The sequence below is a fragment of the Pelodiscus sinensis genome, chromosome 2 (genome assembly GCF_049634645.1).
Source record: "Pelodiscus sinensis isolate JC-2024 chromosome 2, ASM4963464v1, whole genome shotgun sequence".
NCBI classification, from domain to species: Eukaryota; Metazoa; Chordata; order Testudines; family Trionychidae; genus Pelodiscus; species Pelodiscus sinensis.
The window spans coordinates 2,038,127-2,062,804 of record NC_134712.1 but is presented as its reverse complement, the minus strand read 5'-3'; the positions used below and the strand labels follow the sequence as shown (position 1 = coordinate 2,062,804).

The window sequence follows — 24,678 nt, the reverse complement described above, 5'->3', positions numbered from 1 at the left end:
TAAATGGTAGATTACGTACCACAGGTAGTAGTTCTGCAATTACACATTTGAGTTCCTTCAGAGCTCAGTTTGTTCCTCTTCTAATGATATCTCAATCTGCGACATTTCCTCAGATTTGTCACCTAAAAAGAATGGCTCTCCCTCACATCTTGAGCCATGAAGACTGATGCAAAGCTTTGTATACAGTGCCTCGCACAATGGGGCCCTGATCTCCAGTGAAGGTTTCAATTGCTATTGTGTTTCAGATAATATTTGTGCAGCTAAAATAAGAATAATGGATTGCATTATAGAAATCCTAAAACCCCACTCTGTATGCACCAAGTATCCTTAAGTGCAGCAGCACAGTTAAAAATAAATGTGCAAAATGTTGCTAAATTAAGTAGAATATAAACAACTAGATTGTGTAAATGAACATTAAATGGGGCTGGTTAAAAACTAGAGTTATTTGGATTGTACCCTCTCCAATGTAGGGATTGCCTTTTTGTATCGGGATTCAGAGAGTTTATGACCAGAAAGAACTAAAAGATAATTTGGTCTGACTGCCGTCATATCACAGGCCTTTAAATGTCGCTCAGTTTGTTTGTACAGCACCTAGCACGATCGGCCTCGCATCCTGAATGTGGGCGTCCCAGGCAATCCTGCCACGCAACGATTAAACGACAGGGAATGAAATGTGAGCAGGGGGCCTAGGTGGCAGAAATAAGAGTGCTGGAGGTGTAGCGACGCCCGCTGGCTTGAACTGGTTTCTGTTACAGTCAGGGTTACAGTCGGGTTGCTAACTCTCTAATTTGCTCCACGAAAGTCCTGGAGTTTCCAGGAATTGAAGATGAACCTTTCATTGAAGATTAGGCCACGTGATCAAACCTCTGGGCATGGGTCCAAGGGAGACTGGCAGCGCTAGCTAGAGTTTGGGTGAATGGCTCTCAGCATCCCCCTGGACACCTTGCTCCAGGCTCTGGTGGGGGGCTGGCAGAGGGCAGGGGCTGGGAGAGGCTAGGGCAGCAGTAGACTGCAATGGGCAGAGACAGGGCTGAGCCCTGAGTGCTGTGCACTGGGCCTAGCCAAGGGTGGGCTGTGGCTGCGACACTGCAGCCCCTGGCTCGCCGGGCGGGAACTACAGCTCCCAGGAGGCCCCGCGCGGAGGGCGGGGCTTGGGCCGCAGGCCCCGCCCCCCGCGGCGCCTGGTTGGCTGCGGCCGGGTGAGGTCAGGTTGTCGATGGTGACGGGGGGACGCGGCGAAGCTGCAGCAGGAGCCGGAGCCTCAGTCGGTGTCGGGAGCCGGAGCCGCCGGGGCCATGGGCTGGCGGGCGGGGGCCGCCGCTCTGCGCACCCAGCCTGCCGCGCGCTAGCGAGCCGCCGGGAAGATGGCGGAGAGGTAGGTGCGGGGGGGTCCCGAGCAACGGCACCTGTTCCCCCCCCCCGCGTGCCTCCCGCAGCCAGCGCCCCCCCCTCACAGCCTCCCCTCAGCCAGCGTCCCCCCCCCCGCTGGGGTGTGCCCCCCCTCACAGCCTCCCCTCAGCCAGCGTCCCCCCCCCGCTGGGGTGTGCCCCCCCTCACAGCCTCCCCTCAGCCAGCGTCCCCCCCGCTGGGGTGCGCCCCCCCTCACAGGCTCCCCTCAGCCAGCGCCCCCCCCCGCTGGGGTGCGCCCCCCCTCACAGGCTCCCCTCAGCCAGCGCCCCCCCCGCTGGGGTGTGCCCCCCCTCACAGGCTCCCCTCAGCCAGCGCCCCCCCCGCTGGGGTGTGCCCCCCCTCACAGGCTCCCCTCAGCCAGCGCCCCCCCCCGCTGGGGTGCGCCCCCCCTCACAGTCTCCCCTTAGCCAGCGGCCCCCCCCCGCTGGGGTGTGCCCCCCCCTCACAGGCTCCCCTTAGCCAGCGGCCCCCCCCCGCTGGGGTGTGCCCCCCCCTCACAGCCTCCCCTTAGCCAGCGGCCCCCCCCCCCGCTGGGGTGCGCCCCCCCTCACAGGCTCCCCTTAGCCAGCGGCCCCCCCGCTGGGGTGTGCCCCCCCTCACAGGCTCCCTTCAGCCAGCGCCCCCCCCGCTGGGGTGTGCCCCCCCCTCACAGCCTCCCCGCAGCTAGCGGCCCCCCCCTGCTGGGGTGTGCCCCCCCTCACAGCCTCCCCTCAGCCAGCGCCCCTCCCCCTGCTGGGTGTGTGCCCCCCACAGCCCCTCCCCCCACTGCTCCCCTCAGCCAGCGCCCCTCCCCCTGCTGGGGTCCGGGCCCCCCTCACAGCCCCCCCCGTGCGCCTCCCTCAGCCAGCGCCCCTTCTCCTGCTGGGGTCCGGGCCCCCCCTCACAGCACCTTCCCCCTCACTGTTCCCTTCAGCCAGCGCCCCCCTCCCCCTGTTGTAGTCTGCTCCCCCTCCGCCTGCTGGGGTCTGTTTCCCCCCTCACAGCCCCCTTCCTCTCCACTTCTCCCCTCAGTACCTCCCTCTCCCCAGGTCTGTACCCCCCTCATAGCTACCTCTCTGTGTGTTCCCTCCTTACAGCCCTCACCCTCTGCACCTGCCTCCCCCCTACTGGCTCAGGCTTCTTTGGGAGGAATCTGTGCTGGGGGATTTGGTGCAGTGGTATTGGGTTTAATGCCCCGCCTGCTATAGGGTGTGGGTGTCTGACATGGTGGGTGGGGGTGATTGCTGGGGGGATTTGAATAGGGGTTTATGAGGCTGTAAGGTAGTGTGGGATAATGGGACTAGGGTGGAGGGGCAAGTGCAAAAGAAGGTGGGCTGTGGTTGGGAGGGTATGTACATGTGGCAAGTGAGAGGGGGAAGGGCTGGGTGTTCGCAGGTATATATTGATATAGGGTAGGGATGTGTGTGGCTGTGTGCACAATATAGAGAGTCTAGGCTTGGATGTGGGGTAGGGATGTCCATGAGGTGCTGATGATTGCGGGGTGTGTGTGGATATAAGGAAAAGGAGTGTGTGGTTCACACTCTTCATATTGTAGGTGCTGTTCAATGGTATTGTGAAGGGCGTGTGGATTGTAGGGCTGCAGTGGGATGTGCTGGGGGGAGTGTATTGGTATGGGGTAGGGCATGTGCATAAGAGGGTTGAGTTGTTTGTGCTGGAATGGATTTTGTATTTTACATGTGCAGTATTTGCAATCCGGTGTCTGTGTACTGATCTGTCTGGTTTCTCTGTATTGCATGCTTCTCAGCAGCTGTGTTGCTACTGCTACTTCTCGCACTGCTTTGAGCTCTGCATTCTTGAGCTGCAAAAACTGCAGGATTTTTTTTTCTTCTGTGAGATACCAGTTTAATCAACCCTCAGGTGACCTTTGCAGAAAAACCCACAGCTGTCATGCTCATACACCTCACCTGGCAAACAGAGCTTGGGTGGCTTTTAGAAAAGCTATTATTAAAGGGAATTAATAGATGAGGTCCTCCGTGCATGAAAGCAGCAGGTGGCTTGAGTGAGGCTATGGCCTGTCAGTGTTTACATGTGGCCAGTAGTAAACAAGGTGTGGTACTGTGATTCAGTGCCATCAGCTCACCAGGTGCGGTGCTGTCTCTGCAGTTTTTTGTGTACTGTTGACTGTGCCTTCCCATGATAGTGTATGGCCAGATAGTAGTTGCACTAACTGCTAATATAGCTGCACATTCATTATAAACAGTGCGATTTGCACTTCACTGAAAATCTGCTGCCTTCATTTGCACTGTTGCTATGAGTGCTAATTTCTTTGACGTGAGGGGAAATCAACACCCTTACACATGAATAAATTGGCTTAATTTTAGAAATGTCCAGCTGTCTGGTGTGTTTTTTTCGTTTTTTTCCTAGGGAAAGCTAGAAACAGTTCCTTGCAGTATAGCATTCATGGGTGTGACCGTAAGATTCAGGCTGTGGCTGGACTGTGCTAGCAGGCCGTATTATAGCTGTTCTTATGTTGGATGCCTTTTTGTAGCGCTGTACTTAGGTTGTTAGGATGTCTTTTGTTACATCATTGATTTTAATTGAAAAAAATTGCTTATTTCTTTTACGCTATAAACTATGCTTTAAGTGAGACATAAAGATTGGATCTAAGAGATGGGGATCAAGGTTCCCAATGTGATTGGAGGAGGGTAATCAACATGAAGTGAATGTATGGGATATGGCCATGTGAACCTAATAGTCTTGTTCACACTGGGCCTTGGAGGAAAGCGAACTCCTCCCTGCAAGTTTTAAATTAGTTTAAACCCAGTGTCAGTGAGCATCAGTCACTGTAGCTAGTGGATCTAATCCCATTTATATGTGAGGATGCAATTGATTTTTTTTTAAGAACCCAGTGAAGTGGATTTTGCCAGTATCTCCGGGGGAACAAAATCCTAAATATTTACCATTTTTCTAACTTTGTTTCAGCACCCAGGAAGCTGTAGGCAGCTTGTCCTGTTGAAAGCCCTTGCTTATGGCATTTACTGCTACTGGAGATCAGATGGGCCTAGACCTAGCATTCCTGTGAACCTGTGTGAAGAAATAATGTCTTGTGCTTTTAGGGATGATCTCTACTCACTAGCAGAAGGCCACTAGTGAGGTTGATCTGGTTTGAGAAGTGGCTCAAAGAGGGAAGGGTGTGAATTTGTGGTCCTTCTGATAGAACTGATATTGCTTATGTAGAGGTGCATGAGGTACACTTTTGGCTATGTTCACGTTATTTACTATTTCCTGTATCTCTACGGTGTTTGTGGTCTCTGGGTGTATTCTATAAGACTTAATTATGGTTACAAACAACTCTAAATAAAAGAAGCAAAAATGCCACAGTCTTGTAACCTGCAGCTTTGAAGGAGCTGAGGCCAATTGGCTAAGAGCCCAGGAATTCATAATTCATATAAGCAGATAAAATTTGGATAAGGAGATGCAATAGGATATGGCTACAGGTATTTCTATTGGGTGGAAGTGCTTTATTGAGAATATCCTGCCTCTGGCTACCAACAACCTTACTATTAGGATGATGAAATGATATGTGTTGTGTACAGGGCTTGGTCTGAGATGGAGGCTGATCTTTAAAGTGAGTAGGGCCCTAGGCCACTAAGGGATTTGTGAACAGTGACCAACACCTTGAATTTCTCTTTTCAGCCAGTGCAGGTTTCTGAGCATGGATGTGGTTGGTGTGTGTGGTCCCATTCAGGATGACAGTTGCTCCCTTCAGTAGCTGTCACCTCCTGGTGGTTGTCATGGTTGGTCCAAGATTGATCCTATTACAGTAGTTAAATGTAGCAGTAAAGGAGGCAAAAAGAGTATAATGATGGCCAACCTCAAGAGGATTCATGGGTGTGGATGAGGTGCTTGGACACTGATGAAACTGGCAATATAGAAGCAATGAGGCATCTAAGAGCTCAGCATTATGAAGCATGTTGGTAATGGTGAAGCTGATAATTGCCCAACAAAAATAAAGTCAACCAGCTTGCATTCATCTAAGCTTGAGCTCTCCCAGATGTCAGACGGTTGGTAATGGATGTCTGGATCTGATGAGAAGACTTAGAGCTGAGTATCCACATACTGGGGAGGGTAGCTACAAATGCTTTATATTCCTTGTGTCCTTTTGCATCTTAACTTGAATAGAACCTTCTGTAGTCTGAACTCCCATAATTTGGATCTTTCAGTCTTTCTGCCAATCAAACCTAAGATGTTCTTTGTATCAGGAAAACCAAGGATCTCCTATAGCTTGTCTAGTAGCTCTTCCCTGTGCCCTCTCTATAGCAAGGTGAGATGACCAAAGCCAGATGAGAACTTTAGATTGGTCCAAAAGGTGGTGTACAACTTCCCTCTTTATAGATCTCTTGTGCGGGGTTTGCCTACTGACTTAGACTACCGCATTTTGTCGACGGAAGTTTTGTTGACAGATACTGTCGACAAAACTTCCATCGACAAAGAGCGTCCAGACACATTGAGTTCTGTCAACAAAGCAAGCTGCTTTGTCGACAGAACTCCGTAGTCTGGACGCAACGTTACAGGCAATAACACCTTCTGTCGACAGAGTTCTGTCGACAGAAGGTGTTATGCCTCGTAAAATGAGGTATACCAGCGTCGACAAAACTGCTGAGTTCTGTCGACGTTATGTCGACAGAACTCAGTGGTAGTGTAGACGCTGGTATAGTTTTGTCGACAAAAGTCTACTTTTGTCGACAAAACTAGGTAGTCTAGACACACCCCTAGTACCATGATATTTCCATCTATGTTTGGCAAGGAGTGGGGAGAAAAGGGGAAGTTGCTCCAGCTTTTAAATTACTGCTGGAGCCCCAGGTGGCACTGGTCAGGCAGTGCTGAAGGGCTAGCTGTGGGAGGCTAGCTCTGGCCCCGCCCCTTCTAGAGGCCTGGAGCTACTCTCATCCCCACCTTGTCTAGGGGCCTAGTAAGTCTGTCAGCAGCCCTTATATTTGCTCTCCCTAGAATACTTCAGTCATTTCATAGGTTCATGCCCATTCCCCTGATGCTTTCGGCAGCTGTATTTATAAATAATAAGAAAAGGGAAATCAAGGCTACCTGTCAGGAAGAAACTTGATGATATTGAGAACTGCTGGGCTGTGAAATTGTCTCCCTAGAGAAGTGGTGGAAGCCCTACCTACTGGAACATTCAGATTTAGTCCAAAAAAAGTTCAATATGGAACAATCTTGCCATACCTTAGTAGTCAGGGTAGCCCATCTCCCTTATTACTGGTGATCTCTTCCATCTCTAATTTGTATGATTCTGATATATTTAAATCTTTTCACACATTTTGTTTCTGCTTTATCAACAAATTTGAGAGCAGTTCTATCAAAGAACTGGGATTTGGGATTCTTCGGTCATGTCCACACTACCAGATAAGGTCAAATGTATTAAGGTTGATTTCTTGTCACCCAGTTTTGTAAAGTTGAAGGTCCATGTCCCTGCTGTGTGCAAGAATTCAGCGTAGTTTGAAATAACGCATTTCTCAGAAGAGAGACTGCCATCAACTCTGAGAGCGATGTATTGTGAGTAGCGATCCCACAGTGCCTGTGCCCCTTTGCATTCTGGTTTATGCTTCAGGTATATGCTGGGTCCAAAACTGTGCAGCAGGTGGTTATGGGTACATGTAGTCAGCATCCCATAATGTGCCTGTCTATTCCCTCCCTCCCTCCTTTCTTAAGATCAATGGGAAACAGTCTTTTTGCACCCCTTTTGGCCCTGGTTACCTGTGGATTCCATTGTGCATCAAAGCACTGTGAAGTTGATGTGTACCTTGGTACCCTTAATGGTGCAATATTTTGAGAGCATATGCACATCACTCCTCCAGGAAGAGGATGAGACTGAATCTCAGGATCCCATAGATATGTTGCACAGGCAAACCCTTGTGCTGAGCAAAATGCAGCCGGCATTCGATCCCCTGGAAATGGGAACATCGGTTTTGGTGCCATGAGAGAAGCACAGACTGGTGGGACCACATAGTATTGCAGGTATGGGATGATCAGTGGCTACTAAACTTCTGAATGCACAAGGCCACTTTCATGGAACTTTGCAAATGGCTTCCCCTCGCCCTGTCCTGAAGTGCAGGAACACCTGAATGAGACTTGCTCTGACAGTGAAGAAGGGTGTGGCAATTGCCTTGTGGAAGCTTGCAATGCCAGGCAGTTGGGAATCAATTTGGAGTGGGGAAATCTACAGTGCGGGCTGCTGTTGTTATACAAGTATCCAAAGCAATAAATACCATTCTGCTACAGAGGGTTGCGACCCTGGGAAAAGTGAATACCACAGTGGAGGGCTTTGTGGTGATGGGGTTTCTCTAACTGTGGTGGGGCAATAGAAAACACATCCCCATCTTGGCCCCTGACCACCTTGCCAAGGAGTAGATAAATTGCAAGGGGTTCTTCTCGATGGCGAAACGGCCCTTGTAATCCACTGACGACAGCGTGGGATGGTCAGGAAAGGTGCATGACATGCACATCTTTAGAAACTCTTGACTCTTCAGAAAGATGCCTTCTGGAACTTTTTTCCCCAGCCTGGAAAGTTAGAATTGTAGGTGGAAATGCCAATAGTGATGCTTGGGGACCCAGCCTACCCCTTGCTCAGGAAGCTATATGGGGCAGCCTGGACCACAGTAAGGAGCAGTTCAGGTACAGGCTGAGGAAGTGCAGAATGATGGCTGAATGTGCTTTTGGACATTTAAAGTGAAGGTTTAGGAGTCTACTGACTAGGTTAGACCTCAGCAAAAGAAATATTCTCTTTGGGATTGCAGCTTGCTGTGTGCTCCATAACATTCCTCCTGTCTCTCACAGAGATTATCTGGCAGGGTTGGGGGTTGAGGCAGAGCACCTAGCCAGAGAGTTTGAGCACCCAGACACCAGGGCGATAAGGAGAGCAAAGTACAGGGCAGTGCAAATCAGTGAGGCTTTGAAAGAAAGTTTTATGAATTGACAGTAATTCATGTTGCTCTCAACTAGGAGCCCCTGCATTCAGTATGATTGCTTGTAATCCCCCACCCCGCCCCTGGAGCTGCAGCAGCCATGGAGAGGTACTTCTCACCTGGCATTAAGATGAGAGGCCTGGGGCAGTCTGCTCTCCTCAGGGCAGCCTGTATACTGAACCCCCAAACCCTCCCCGAGCAATGATTTAAGTGAAAACAATTATTGCAGTTAAAGGATCTGAGCAATGCCAGGTAAATCTTCTAGTTGTAAATCTTGGTTAAGATACCTTATTTGTGTATCTGTGTTCAGACTGACCAACCTAAGAATCCACACCAGAATTTTCCAAACTAACATGCCTGAGGCGAGATGTTTCAATCTTTATTATGTGTTTTACTTTTTGGCTTCTGGGGATTTTTTCCCCACAAGTTTAAATGATAGTGTAGGTGGAATAAATGTGATGTCTTCACAGCAAGTATCTTGCTTTGGGACAATTTACTCTATGAAAGACCATGGAGGTTTTGGTAACCCATTCTGTCAGTGTGCTTATTATGATGGTCTCCAAGATTTTACCAACTGTTAGACTGCACACTTGTTGGATTGCATCCTTTCCCTTTCTGCAAGAGATGGAGAGATCACTCAAATTCTAAGGTGACTCTATAACATGGTGATGTGTGGTATTTTAAAGGCAACAAAATTAATACAGTATAAAAATTCTCAAGTGCCTGGACTGATCCCAAGTGTAAAACAAATATCTGTTAGTGGTGTTCATTCAGCTCTACTGGTATCATGGATGCTGATTATGAATTATTGGGGCATGATTAATTGGGGTGTAAGGTTTTTTTTAATGCTTGCAATTGCTGTACAACGTTGGTGGCTATATCATTGATTCCATGCAGTCTTACAAACATCTTTATTTGGACATGTTTATGGCCCCTGCAAGGTGCCATAAGGCTACTCATGATTAAAGTCAACTTTATTCTTGCCCCTCATCCATGTGCCTTGATGAGGTTTTTCTTTGCTTAAGTTCTGTAATGATGCTCCAGTAATCTCTTCCCTTTAGAATGCTTAAAAATAATTTGTTGCTCTCTTCAGCAGCCATGCTCTCCCTCTTGCATCTTTTGCTTCAGTGATTATTACCTTACATGCTCTAGATAACTCATTGCACTTAGACTTCTCCTTTTCCTCTTCCATCTCTTCTCAAAGATTTCTGCTGTAATACTCTTTTCCTTCTGCTGCTAATCCAGGATGGCTATTTTTAATTCCCCCTACTTGCTTTCTTGGCAACCGGGATAAAACTACTCTAGGTGCTAAGTGGAACCACTTGAGTATTTATCAGGCAGCACATATACCCTGCCCTTTAAATTAGTTCCTTTTTGAGTGCGCTTGAGGAACTCTGAGAAAGCAAGAAGTTCTACCTTTCCCCTTCTGCTACAGTCTAGCAATGAAAGAACTGCAGGGCATTCTTGCAGATATTGCTGCCATGTGTTTCTCATGGACTTAGTAACTGCCAGGTCTGTTAGCACTTCCCCCTTGTTGGCACCCTGGCTGCCCCTTCAGAGAATGCCTTTGCCTAATAATTGAACACGACCCCTGCTTGCAGAGTCACCAGCTTCCCTGTTGGACGTGGATTTTTGAAAGAGTTAGGCTGTGTCTACACTGCACTCTTGTCAGTAAATTTTTTTCAGTCAGAGGTGGGTGTGGGTGTGAAAAATCCACTCTGACAAAGTGCCGGTGTGGACAGTGCTTTGGCATGAAAGCATCACCTGCTGGCAACAAAGCCTCTGCCCTTTGGGGGTGGTTTTATATTGTCATACAGCTGTGGTGCTGTAAGGTCGGCTGTATGGAGAGCCTGAATCTCAGGACAGTTCCCTTCACTTGTTGGCTAACTCCAAGCCCGTCTATTCCTGTGAGCTTGTCACATATTTGCAGACACTTGCCTCAGCCAACTGAATCTGACTTACAGGCAGTCCCCGGGTTACATGGATCCGACTTACATCGGATCCCTACTTACAAACGGGGTGAGGCAACTAGCTGCTTTTCCCCCTAGCAGACTAGGGAGACGCGAAGCTGGCGCCCCACCCAGCAGACCAGGGAGCTGCAGAGCGGCTTTTCTCAGCAGACACCTCAGCTTGAGAATAAAGGACTGAGGGAAGTGAGGTGTGGGAGAATAAAACTGAGCTCTGGAGAAATGTTTGGCTAGAGTTTCCCCTACAATATGTACCAGTTCCGACTTACATACAAATTCAACTTAAGAACAAACCTACAGTCCCTATCTTGTATGTAACCCAGGGACTGCCTGTACTTGTCTAACCTCACTGTGTTGCAAATGAGTGTTTTCTCATATGCAGTGCTACAGGTCCTTGTATTCTTCTACTGAAGTAGTGCATTTGGGGACTCGGCTCTTATTTAGCAGCTTCTAGCTGGCCTCGTGGATAATAAGCTCTCCCCAAGATATGTAACCAGGTGGCTTTTGAGGTCCCATATTCCAGCCCTTCCAAAGAGCCTTCCTTAGGTAAGAGGATGTTATCATGAGCAAGCAGGCTCCTCTAGTTCCAACAGGTGCTCCAGTTCCTTAACTACCTAAATTCCTCCTACTTTACAGTACACTTTCATCCACCCAACAGGGGACTGGATCGTCTGTCTTTCCCTTCTATTTGGAAACTTTGCTAATATCTAGCTTTAAAAGCAATTCGAGAGGCAGACAAGCCGTGTGGGCTCATTAAATATAAGATATAGTAAGCCAGTGGCATAATCCTTTAAAAACAAAACTACTTTTTAAAATGTGCAGTTTTTCACAGTTGGTTAATATCTCATAAAACTTGTGGCAAACGAAGCCTGAAATAGACTGTCAGAATCAGAAGCCTTTGTTTATTGTGTTTTACAGATAGTGTAATCCAGAAAGTTTTGCTCCTGTACCAGAACTACCAAACGGTGTTCAATTCAGAAAAGAGCTATTTCTGAATCATAACTTTTTCATCATTATAGATTTTCAAATATAGTTTGGCAGTAGAGAGAGAACTTATCGAGGACATGGGCGTTAAGTAAAAGACAATGAAATTATATCTGGATTTTTATGCTGTATGGAGGGAAAGGTAGCTATCCCCCAGCCTGACATTAATGGTTGCATACAGTTCAATTTGAACTGATTGGTGTATGGATGGCTAACCTGCTGCGTGGAGAACTGTACAGTGCCCACAAGTTGCCCTGTTTCTTGTGAGGCACAACCCATAGAATGCCTTTTCTATCAGTAGGAGAAAAAGGGATATGAGATTTCAAGAAAAATCTCTATCCTACAGTAAATTCTTATAATTATTAATGCATTGTGCTTCTGTCACCTTCCATCTGAGGCTTTCAGTGCATTTCACAAATATTTATTCAGACTCACAACACTTCTATTACTCCCATTTTACACATAGGGAAATAGCAAGGATGGCCTGTCCAAGGTCATACAAAAATTACATGGCAGGGCCAGAAATGCAAGAATCCACCCAGGTCTTCAGACTGCCCTGGGCCTTGAGGTCTCGTTTGCTTCCCTCTGCTGGTAAGCATTATGAGGAATCTTTTGCTTTTTAAGTTGTGTTGTAATTTAGCATATATAGAAAACAAACGTGTGACCATTTCTGTTGCTGTCAGATGCACGTGGTCTCTTGCGTGCCTTTTTTGAGGTGATGACATTTCTCTCTTTGCCTCGTTGCATTTTTATCGATCTGTTTGCTCTGTGCTCTGATTGAATGTAAATGACTTGCACAGGCAACATGTTTGGAAATCTAACCTCTTCACCATCTAGAAACATTACTAATCCTGTGAGTTGAAGGTAAATTTATTATTTTGATTTCTAGAATATCTCAGGAAAGCACTTCATATTCTGTAGGCTGGTAATATGTGATGTTCTTTACCGAGTAAAACCCTCTGAAGATAGGGAGGGGAGATGGGTTCTGGAGTGGCTTAGGCAATAGGGCAGGGGTCTCCAACCTTTTCAAGCACTTTTTGAGTTTAAATGCAATCCAAGATCTACCTCAAACCCAAATACCCTTGCCCTGCCTCCTTTGTGCTCCTGTGAGGCCCCCCTCTCCTGCTCATTCCATCTTCCCTCTCTCTCTCCCTCCCTTACCCTTCCTCACGTTCACCAGTCTGGGGCACAGGGTTGGGGTGCAGGCTCAGGTCTTGGATTATGGAATATGGAGCGTGAAGGGCTCTGAGCTGAGCCTGGGGCAGGCAGTTGGGGTGTCCGAGGGGGTTCTAGGTGCAGGCTGTGGTAGGGTGTTTGGATGCAGGGATGCTCAGAGCTGGGCAGGGACTTGGGGTGGAGGATGGAGTTCATGACTGGAGTAGGGTTTTAGGATGTGGGCACCAGCTGGGCACTGCTTACCTCAGGTGGCTCTTGGGTGGTGGCACAGTGGGGCAGGCTCACCCCTGTCCTGGCCCTGCACTACTCCCAAAAGCAGCCAGAAAACTCCATCCCAAGTCCTGTTGTGCCCCCTCTCTGCTCTGTGGAGATAGGATACAGGGTGGGAGTGGGGTACTTTGATATCAGTGCCCCCTCTTCTTCCTCCCCTGCCTTGATCAGAAAGCAGAGTCTCCTGAGGGGACAGCTCCAAGGCAAAAGGGCAGGAGATGTGCAACAATTGGGGGAGAGGAAGGACGTGCAACAATTGGGGGAGAGGAAGGGCAGCTGAAGTGCTGGGATTGATAACCTCTTGGCCAAACCTGTCAAGATCACCTGTCTGAGGCTCCAAGATCTACCAGTAGATCCCGATCTACTGGTTGGTGACCACTGTGATAGGGCGTTCGCCTGGGGAGGGGAGGGTGCTGAGATCCAGTCCCGCTTACCCAGGGAGCAGCCGGAGAGCCAACACAGGCAGCCTCAGGGATGGAGCTGGCTTCCGCATTAGGAAGGTGGGATAAGGGCGCTGCTGGAGGTAGGGAGGTGGGGTGGGTTCTGGAGTGGCTTAGGGGATAGGGCATTCATCTGGGGAGTGCCGGTGGTGGCCTTGAGTCCATTTTCAGGGTGGAAAATGGCAGCTGTTACTCCACACCAAAGTTTAGGATTGGAAGTCAAAATTGTTATATTCATTTTAAATGGGGGAATGTAGGTTTTTCCAGGCTGTATTTACCCATATCCGAGTTTGTCAAGAACACTTCAGTGCTCTTAGGAAGAGAAAAATCTTCAATGACCAATGACTCCACCTAATTTTGTCTTGGACAATGTGCTGCTGTTTTTCAATGTTGAGTGGGGGATGGGGAGGTGTTGAGTTACAAACAGCTTCAGAAGGAAGAGTGCTATCTGTTAAACTGCTGGGCTCACTTCTTGTTGCATCTTGGATGTTGTTAACCTTCCATCTAATCCTGACCTGGTCCGATCCTTTTAAATGACTGAACTCTGAGATCACAGCTTGAGGTAGTCTGGCAGAGTACATAGCACACGCACCAGGTTTAATGTCACCGAAGTGTCACAATCCCTTTAGGAACTAGGCTGTTCACTTGATATGTCCCACTGGCTGCTTGCCATTGTTGTATAAGCTTCCTGTGTGCTCACAGGAATACGGCCCCTTGTGAAATTGCCATTAGTTTCTTGCCCCTGTCCTTTATAGTCCTGCATCTTGATAGCCATTCTGAAAGGCAGCATTATGGGAGGAAGGAGAGAGAGGTGGAACTGACAGCTTTTTCTCATCTTCTCAAACTTCTAGAAATCCTTTCCTTTATCCGTTCTCGAGATCAAACTAAAATCCACCTTTGGATGCTTGTGTGGTAATGGCCCCCACTTACCATTCACACGAAGTGAAATAAATACCTGTGCTAATAGGTCTGGTATAGAAAAGCCTAGCTAGATTTCTTCACTAGAGTTGCCAGGTGTCCAGTTTTGAACTGGACTGTCCAGTATTTGAGCTTTCTGTTTGGGAAACAAATTCAGAAAATACAGGCCACTTATATTTTTTCAATAAGATGTAATGTAGATTGTGATGTAATATCAAGTGTGTCCGGTATTTTTGTTGAAACTATTTGGAAACCCTATTCTTCACCTGCATCTATCTGAAGAGACTTTCTTAAGCTCTCAGCTATAGTAGGATCCTTACTCTTCTAAAAGTCATGTGCCCATCTGCCTTTACTGGCATATCCATCTACCCCTCTCTCAAGGTGAATGAGAACTGGTCAGGAGAAAAGAAGGGAGAACTAATTTCATAGCAAGTAGCTTAATTAATTGAGAGTGATTGTTATAAAATAACAGGGTGGCATGGGTGTAAAGTCTCCCAGAGATTTTTTTTTTCTCTTCAGATAGGATGTGGGGTTTTTTTTAGGACTGCAGGGAGCTTTTAGATCTATTTCCCCACTTCTCCTGAACCCTTTGTAGTGGTGCTCTTGAATCTGTCATAGCTCTCAATAGCATTGCTTTCAAGGCTGTAAGGAAAAATTGACGACGAATACATTTAGAAGCCTTCTTAGTTTTGCATATCCAATATATCCTTAATATCACCTTGAGTAATCTGTATTGTCGTGTGATGCTCCATGGGTTTGTGTCATTATTAAATTTCATCCTATTTACCTCAGACCATTTCTCCAGTTTGTCCAGATCATTTAGAATTATGATCCTATCCTCCAAAGCACTTGCAACCCCTCCCAGCTTTGTATCACCTGCAAACTTCTTAAGCATATGCTTTAGGCCAATATCTAAATAACTGATGAAGATATTGAACAGAACAGTCCCAAAACAGACCCCCCTGTAGAACACCACTTGTTATGCCCTTCTAGCATAACTGTGAACCATTGATAACTACTCTCTGAGAACAGTTATCCAACTACAGGCAGTCCCCGAGTTACGCAGATCCGACTTATGTCGGATCCGCAGTTACGAACGGGGCCCTTCCTCTCCCTGGTCTCCAGCAGACCAGGGAGAGGAAGCAAAGCGGCGGAACATGTGGCCAGCTGACAGCCCAGACACGTCTGGGCTGTCAGCTGGCCACGTGCTCCGCTCTGCTCCCCCTCCCCCTGGTCTGCTTCCCTCCCCCTCCCCCTGTGTCAGCTGGCTGCGTGTTCCACCGCTTTGCTCTGCTCCCCCTCCCCCTGGGGAGGGGGAGCAGAGCAGAGCAAAGCCGCGGAGCCCGAGGGCAGCAGGATAGCCACGGCGCGTCTGGGCTGTCCTGCTGCCCGCGTGTTCTGCTGCTTTGCTCCCCGTTCCCCTGGTCTGCAGACCAGGGGGACGGGGAACAAAGCAGAGCAAAGCCACGGAGCCCGAGGGCAGCAGGATAGCCACGGCGCGTCTGGGCTGTCCCGCTGCCCCCGTGCTCCACGGCTTTGCTCCGGACGCCTGTGGTACAGCAGCTGGGGCGCTGCCGGTTGGTCCCGTAGCGCTGCTCTGGGCACCACTGGACCAACCCAGCAGCACCCCAGCTGCTCTGCCCCAGGTGTCCCCAAGTCAGCAGCTGCTGAAAATGACCAGTGGCTGACTACAGGAAGCCCCTGCCCCGGGCTTCCTGGAATCAGCCGCTGATCAGTTTCAGCAGCAGCTGACTTGGGGATGCCTGGGGTTCTTAAGATGAATCTGTATGTAAGTCAGAACTGGCGTCCAGATTCAGCCGCTGTTGAAACTGATCAGTTTCAGCAGTGGCTGAATCTGGACGCCAGTTCCGACTTACATACAGATTCAACTTAGGGACTGTAGGTTTGTTCTTATCTTGTACGTAACCCGGGGACTGCCTGTAGTTATGCACCCACCTTATAGTAACCCCATCTGGATTATATTTCCCTAGAATATTGATAAGCAGGTCATAATAATGGATGAAGTATAACAGCCTCAGTAAAGAACTAGAAGATCTTCTTGGAATGTCCTTTATTGATAGTAGGAATACAGTAGTAATGTGTCTAAAGATACAAACAGATGGTGGTGCATAGATTTGCCTCTGAAGGTTATGAGTATAGCTTTCTACCTGAGTGTTTTAATAAAGAGAATAACACTTTAAGAAATACCTACATTTTTCCAGTGATTGAAAATAATTGTTTGTTAAGCCTTGTAACTCATGTGTTATAACTGCATGCTTTGTCATCGGTTATTGCTTTATTATTGCTTATAATGAGAGAATTAAGCTGTAGGTTTCAATGAAAGCACACCTATTTTGTATTGGTACCGTACAATGCAAACACATGCAGAGCTCTTACGACCAAAAGCTTGAACATAAATCTTTCATTTTGGTACCTAGGGGAGATGCTACAAGTTAGTTTACATGAAGATAGTGCTTTTTTATCTTTTAAAATTCCTCTTCTTCCAGATCCTACTGATCATTTAACAAACTAAATCCTACCTAGGTAGTCAAAATTGTGTTAGAATCCTCCAAACTAGGAAAAGCATGTGAAAGAAAAGCAAGTGGGTGCATCTACTCTGCACCCGTAGCTTGAAATAAGCTATATATTTTGAGCTACACAAATTGCGTTGCTTATTTCAGACTAGCTTATTTTGAAACTTGGTGCTGTATACACAGCACCAGATTTTGAAACAGAGCACTATTCCAAAATGTCCCTTAATCCTCGTAGAGCAAGGTTTACAGAGACGTTGGAATAGCAAACTGTTATTTCAAAATAACAGGCTTGTTTAAAAGATGTGGAATAGCTATTTTGGGATACCAAAAGTATCCTGAAATAGCACCACAGTGTAGATGTACCCTTAGTGAATAGGAAGAAATAAGATGAAATAGGTGCGCTGTTTACATTACAGTGGTTCCTGAATGCCTGTCAGGACCAGAGCCCTGTTGTACTAGGAATTGTAGAACACACATAAGACATGGTACCTGCCCTAAAGAGCTTGCTAACTGAGAAATGACATACATAGGGCATGGGGAGAGGGCTGAAACCAAATAGGCAAATCTTATCTATATGAGTAGTTAAACATTGAATGTATCAGTTACCCCATCTATTCCACTTAAGTCAAGCTCTGCTAAGCCAGCTTGACTTTTTTAGTTTTTGTAATTTTGGTGGATAATATTAATACTCATTTTAAACTTTCACAGTTCTGGGAAATTGTGGGATCATGCAATAGTGGGAGATCAGTCAATTAATGACAGTAATTCAGATTTAAAAAGGTAAAGCTTTATAAGTGTTTATAATACAAACTATCAACATCACATCTCGGAATTTACACAGTAAATATCCTTAAATCAAATTCTGTTTAAATTCTTTATCTGTATTTTTCTTTATTTTGTCAATCAGAATGTACCTATAGGTAATGGAAATATTTTTTTAATCTGTTTGTGCATGCATGTGATAAGGCCAATGTGCATCAATGTTTAGCAATAAAAATATCCAATCTTTCCAAGCCTCAGCATAAGTGTTACTGAAAGGGGGAAATAAGTGTTAGTATCTTTTTATGCATTTCTGAGTCATTGATCTGGTTTGGTAGATGCTGTTTAAACCTGAGGTTTAATCTCTCATCCTGTGGCAGTCAGCCATAGTGTATGTTGCAGTGAGCCCATTGTCACTGATAGCTACTTTAATTTTGTCTACATTCAGTTACTATAGTCCTGGATGGCTACTAGTCTCTCCTCAGCAGGCGAAAGCATCTTGTTAAAAATCAGTCTTGGCTATGTCATAGCACTGTGCCCATGTACTGAAAAATCACAGAACTCAAAATCCCAATTAGGGGTCCTAATGCCAGTCCTGAATCTATCTTGAGGCTATTGGCAGTCCTGTCACAGTTGTTAAACTCGTCTCCAAATGTCCTTCCTGTGCCAGGTAAATCACCTGTTCTCTGAAGTGCAGGCACAACAAGATTGAACAGACTCAGAAATATCCCTTACGAGTGATAGCTTGTGTGAGATGTTTCTGTGTTGGAAACTGTTCTTGTGTCACTTCTTCTAAGGGCATCCATAGACTAAGAAAGTCTTTAGGTTCTGAAGTACCTTGTCTTCTCTCATGGCTGCTGCCCGCTCCGATGCTGTGATCACTCCTTGAATTGTAGAAGAGATTTGTGCAGTGACAATCTTTCATCTTTCCTTATTACACTCTCATGGTAAGGAATGAGACACGTACACTCTGTGGTGATGTTATTGGCTTGTGGAAAATAGAAGTCCATTAGTTTGGTGACCCATTTGTAGTTCTTGGTGTTGCTTTTCCAGAGTCCCCATATGATGAAGAAAGCTGACAGGGACATTTGTGATAAAATCTTCAGACCTACCTGTAGAGTAGGGATGTGAAATCCTATCTAATCAGTTAACTACTTAAATGGGATGGGGAGGGGGGGGGGCAGCTCCAGCCCAGCTGGATTGGAGTGCCCCCTGCCCAAAGTGGACTGCTTCAGCCAGGCTGGGCCACTGGATAACCTGTAAGGGTGATGCTTGCTGGTTAACCATTGACATCCCTACTGTGGAGTAAGAGATTTATCTGAAATGTGTTACTGCCCAGAAACATGCTAGAGCTTGTTTCTAAAAAAATCTTATTCTCTCACTGAGAATCAGTCAGAGCTGGAGTTGACTGAAGTGACTTCTTGTCCCTTTTTTCTTTATTTTAAGCTGAGTCAAGACCACATCAGGACTCTATGCATAAACATCTGCTGTGACAATAGCTTTTCCGAATCAAAAGGACTAAGCGCTGGGCTGATAGAAATTACATGCTTCATCTTATTCAAACCTCACATTCTCTTTAGGAAATGACATAAAGGAATGACATTTATAGCAAACTGCTGTACAGCCTTTGGATAGTATTTACAGAATCCAAGAAGGATCTACATTTTTGTCCTTGTTGTCAGGCTGTGATGTGTCACAAATGGCTTCTTTGGTGGCTTGCAGGCAGAGCTGTCAAAAGGGCAAGATTGTGGAGGGAGAGCAGTGAAGGCTAAGTATGAGAGCACTACTATTGCTTCTGAGACTGAAGACCACCATGTGCTTAGACTGTACTGGAGCATTTTAGCCTGACAAAGGGATCCTGTGGCTTAAAAATACAGCTAATGTCTTACTTCACAGTTTAAGTACCTGACTATTAAAGTAAGTGTGCTGCATAGCTCTTGTTTCTTCCCTTCCCTTGAGGGAAGCCAGGGAGACCTCAAACCTGCAACTTGGCTATTGGGCATCATTGCTTAAGCTTTTACATGTGGGTTCAGCTCCTGATAGCTGACCTCTGCCTTAGAGGAATGGTTGACCCCATTATTTAAGGATGTCTTGGGGAAGACATGTTCATGATGGGTGTGAAATGTTCACTTTCTTGGATGCAGATCAGAGGGTAAAACTGGCAGGTGCTGTAGAATGGCTGGCCACACAATGTAGTCATGGCCAGGGTGGATAGAGGGTTGGATTGCATCTCTTGATTTAGATTCTGAAGTAATAGAATCTTTCTGGGTTTTTGATCCACTTAAGGTGGCGAGGGATTGCCTGGCTCATTGTTTAAAGGTTGAATAACTAAGGATTGTCTAAACACAGAGGCTGTAAGGTTTGACTTTGGTAGGCAAAGAGGGTAAGAGATCCTCATTCACTAGAAACAAGTACATGACCTTAAGTTTTACTATTTCTGTGTGTAGAATTTCTTCGTCCTGGTAACTCCTTGGAAAGCCTAGTTTGTACGTACTTTAGTACTTCTTCTATTATATCTCAAGATTTTGGTATTTTTAAGAAATATCCATAGACCTAATTTCCTATCAGGTGGTGTTTTGCTTTCAAAACAAATTGAGAAAGAGGCGGGGGAGAGAAACAATTCCCTCTGAAAAGCTGCAACAGAATACCCTAAGGGGAGAGTTCTTGGGCTTTAGGCTTTTATGCACAAGAGGTAAGTTTTGATACCACAAAAAAACCCTACCAGATTGTATGAAACATGTGTGTGTGTGTGTGTGTGTGTGAATCCTCCAAGTTCCCTTGTTGCAGTTGACTCTTCTAAACATATGGCTTTAAGTGCAGTGGGCCATAGTCACTGCACGGAGGCCATTGACAATCGTCAATTTAAAATTGTTTGTTCTTAATGTAACTAAATTTTAAAGGAATTATGCAAATGGTGTCTTATGAAGCAGTACATTGAAACTAAAAATGGATGAAATCTGATGACCTCTTGGGAGTATATCTCTGGGATGATCCTTCATTCGTTCAAATGAATGACATACTCACTGTGGGGTTGTAAACTTCTGGCCCTTCATCTAATGGAGTCCTTGGGAAGGCTTTATATAGGGAATGGAAAGGTACAGATTACCAAATGGGGACTATACAAACAATGACAAAAGGCAAACAGAAAAGCACAAGGAAGGAAATGAGCAATAAATCTCTAGTGTCTATATAGAAATATGGGAAACCGAGCAGGAGATGAAATGGCATTACTGGAAAAAAATGACTTAGTTGATAATATGGAAACATGGTAGGATAAATATAGCATGACTGGTATGTTAGTGCTGATGGATACAAATTTCCACGAGGGGAAAAAGGACATTGGGGGGGGGGGGGGGCGCGGAGAAACAGGGGTTGCGCTCGACTATACATCAAAAATACTTATACATGCCGTAAACCAGATAATGATGGCTATTTTCATAGTGATTTATTGTGGGTTAGATGAGATAAGCAACAAAATAGAACGCATAAGAGGAATCCTTTACAGGCCCTGAATCGCTGTGAAGAAGTTGAAGAATGCCTTGTTAAATGAATTTCAAAAATAACTATTGCAGGATCTAACTACTGTAAGAGCCTTTAATTCCCAGATTATTATTGGGTAACGGTACAAATTCTTGATTTTTTTTTTAAACTTTACTTAAGGAGTCTTTATCCTCCTAATAGAACTCTGGATAAAGCATCTTTGGATTTGGCAATAGCTAACTGGCAGAAAATAACTAGGAAGGTGGCAGAAGAATAATATGTAGAAGCAACAGTTAATTATGAATTAACTCAATTTTTGTTCTGCTGAACAGCAATAATGGGTAGCTCTAGAAAGGTATTTGATTTAGAAAAATCACAGCTTTGCTAGTTTTGCAGAATAAGGATAATATAATTTAGGAATACCAGTGTGATTGGATCCTCCGGGTATGATCAGGAACTGGGGGACTGTTGTACCTGCTTAACTCTTCAGTTTGGGTGGTATTGACAATATATTGCTAGTGATAAGCAGCAACCATCTCCAGGTGCTGTTATCACTCAGTACCACAGCATTTGGAGCCTCACACCTGGCTGAATAGCACGAATGCTTCCCAAGCCACTCACAAAGCACCCCGGAACTGGACTGTCTTGCCCATCTTGTTCAGAAGCCTGAGCAGTATAAATTCATTATCCAGGCCACTCCTCCTTCAGTGTGAAGAAGACATGCATTAGCTTTTGAAATCCTGAGTTGAGATTTCCCAATCAGTCAATTACAATACATGTTTTTGGTAAAATATAGAGTAGGTTTATTAACTACAGAATGATTAAGTGATACTAAGTGATAAGCACGAGGTAAAAGCATGATGCCCTGGTCCCTTAGGCTATGTCTACATTAAGGACCTGTGCCACAGTAAGGTCTTCCATGTACCTACTTTTGCCAATGGGCGAGAACTCTCCTGCTGGCATACTTAACACTGCTTGTTGGAGCTGGTTTAGTTATGTCAGCATGAGAGCCTTTCCTGACAATATGGCATTGTCCATACCACACCTTTGTTTGGTGAAACTTATGTTGGTCGGGGCATGGGGTGATTCCCCCCCCCCCCCCTCGGACTTACAGGTGTTACTGACAAAAATGCTAGTGGAGATAAAGCATTGGTCCATATCCTTGGAAAGAAAGTGACCAGGGCATACTTGGTGGGCTTTGAGTTACAGATTTGAGTAATTCCTTGTTAGTCTTGGCTTGACAAAGCCCTGGCCGGGTTGATTTAGTTGGAATTGGTCCTGCCTAGAACAGGGGGCTGGACTTGACCTTCTGAGGTCTCTTCCAGTTCTATGATTCTCACTGTTTGGTGCTTCTCGTCCAGAATTGTAAATCTCCCCTCCCCCCCCCCCTTTAATTTTATTTTTAAACAACTCTTCTGAAGATTAATGGTCTTTGACATCCAGGTGGGCATTAAATCCCCACTTCTTGTCACTGGAGAACTAGCAACAGATGGCTCCCAGAGTTATGTATTTCAGTCGCAGCCATACAGCAAAATCTCATGGCTTCATACACATAAAGAGATGTGTTTTGACAGAGCAATGGTACTTGGAAGGTATCTTACGTGGTATGCTTTGTATGATGTCACAACTATATATAATGATGGACCTGGGAGATGCAGGATGCTACTTTGAGGTATAGCATTTACCTTATGGTTGGAAAGTATTAGGAAGAGAGGTATGAGAAGGGTGTATGATCCAAAGAACTGGGGTGTGGATATGGGGCACAGCCTGAACTATAGAGGAGAATTTTTTGTTGGCAGTGTTAGCCTTTTGAGGTATAGAACAGATGACCCAATAGGTAAAGGCAAGTGCCTGACTTCTGAGTTGATAGCTAAAATGCATAATGGAAAGATCAATCCTCTCTTAGGTGAATAAGGCCAGAGTGGTCCAGTGAGAGTCACTGAAAAGCAAAGCGACGTGGATATCAATACAAATAGGTTAAATCAAAAGGGCGAAGATGAGTTGATTCAAAGAGCATCTCCCTGGTTGGATATCAGTTGATGCTAACCATTGCTTTTTCATACCAATACAGGCAAGAATTTGAGAAGCGGAGTAATTTGTTCTGGAATAGTTACTTTTATTGCAGAGTAGTGCCCGAAGGGGGGGAGTTATAGCAGAATACCTATAGTGTAGTTATTCAATTATAGCTATGCTGATCAATGTCCCAATGTGAACAAGCATTAAACAACATCTTGTGACAATTCCAAATTAAAATGTTGATTGGGTAGCTTTTTCCATATAGTTTAGAGAAGGAGTGGCCTCCCATCAAAAATTGCCCACTCTAAGAACTTGGTAAGTGATCAAGGGCTGCACTCTTTCACTAATGAAGAAGGTGAAGGGTCTGGGATGGGTGTTAGGTGCAGAAGGGAGTTTGGTCTGAGGGACTGGGATCCAGGAGGGGTGTGGGGTCTGGGGGAGAGTTTGGGTGAAGGAGAGAGTTTTGACCTGGAGGAGGAGTGCAGGAAGGAGCGCAGAGGATTGGGGTGCAGAGTCTGGGAAGGAGTAAGGGGGCAGAGGATTGGGAGGTGGGGGGGGGGGGGGGGTTGAGTGGGCAACAGGCAGTAGCCAGGAGGTGCTTATCTGGGTGGCTTCCAGCCAGCAGGTTCCTCAGCCAGGGTCCCTGCCTCCCATGGCCCCCACAGCCAGTGCATGGACCATGTGTGACTGAATGCGACAGGCCTGAGAGTTGGGAAGGGTACTTTGTGCGCTGCCTGTCCTGCAATCAGGCTGCTCCCATTGGCTGGAAACTGGTCACTGGGAACTGCAAGACTGTGTGAAGCCTCTCCCCTGCCCCCCCCCCCCCCCCCCAAAGCTTGCAGCATTCAGAGTGCTGCTCGGAGCAGTGTATGGGAGTGGGGCAGGCAGAGAGTCTGGCTGAGGCTTCTGCAGGCTGGGTCTGGCTGCTTGACGGGCCGGCTTCAGCCCACGGGCTGTATTTTGCCTTCCCCTGTCTTAGAGTAATGTCTAAAACCCAAGGATCAGTAATATAGATTATTTTATCTGTTGTTCTGCTCAGTAGATCTGAAAAACTAAACACACACATCACAGCCTGCCACCATACTGTTAGATAACTTTTTTCGTCTGTGATTAACAAGGGGGTAGGGCTGACCTAGGAGGGAAGGCTTTAAAATCCAGAGGCTAAGTGACCATGGACTGGAAACAGGACTGAGTTTGTAGAAGGGGTCCTAAGTAGTGTTCCTTGTAAGCTGTGCACTTGGGTGATTACCCAGGATTGATTCAAATGCTGTCCAGCTGATTAGCAGAGTGCGCACAGCTGGTAGCATGTGTTTCTACTGGTGATCCACATCCACACACGCCTTGGTGCACATAACAATGTATTCTGCACACAGACAGTAAAATTAGAGTGAACATTGATCCTGAGAGAGTCATGGTTAGGTAAGGCTGCATCACCTGTGCCAATGTTGCTCCTGTCTCCTCTGCCTGTAGCCAGACAAACCTAGCCACCACTTCCTGTAACTCTCCCACCTGCTTCATCAGAGATTCCACCAGCAGGCACCTTTCACATTGGATGATTCTCTCCCCCCGGTTTTCTGAGAGTGGGAAATGCATGCTACAGTCTCTGAAAAGCCACACCAGAATCTGGGTAGAGGTGTCCATGGAGACCATTTTTGTTATTTCAGAAGGTGGAGAAATCTAGAACAGCCTACCCCCTAGTAGCTCTGATTTTCAGTAAGTAGGGAGGAACACGTTGAGAATTCCGAAGTGGAAGGCAGATTGAGTGAACGTGATTGTGAAATAATAGAGTCCATGATTTTAAGGA

At 46.3% G+C, this 24,678-nt stretch overlaps 1 protein-coding gene across 5 annotated transcripts in view; it reads left to right on the top strand.

Moving 5' to 3' along the window:
* The first annotated feature begins 1,207 nt into the window (after nucleotides 1-1,207).
* The window catches only part of ARHGAP39 (Rho GTPase activating protein 39), a 344,304-nt gene continuing 320,833 nt past the window's right edge, over nucleotides 1,208-24,678 (top strand). For 3 of the 5 annotated variants that reach the window (XM_075919969.1, XM_075919970.1, XM_075919966.1), the window contains exon 1: nucleotides 1,209-1,375. In XM_075919969.1, coding sequence (XP_075776084.1) covers nucleotides 1,365-1,375 — 11 coding nt within the window. In that variant the 5' untranslated portion in view covers nucleotides 1,209-1,364. Of the gene's footprint in view, nucleotides 1,376-24,678 lie in introns of all 5 variants that reach the window. The other 2 variants (XR_012901161.1, XM_075919971.1) reach the window with 1 other exon arrangement.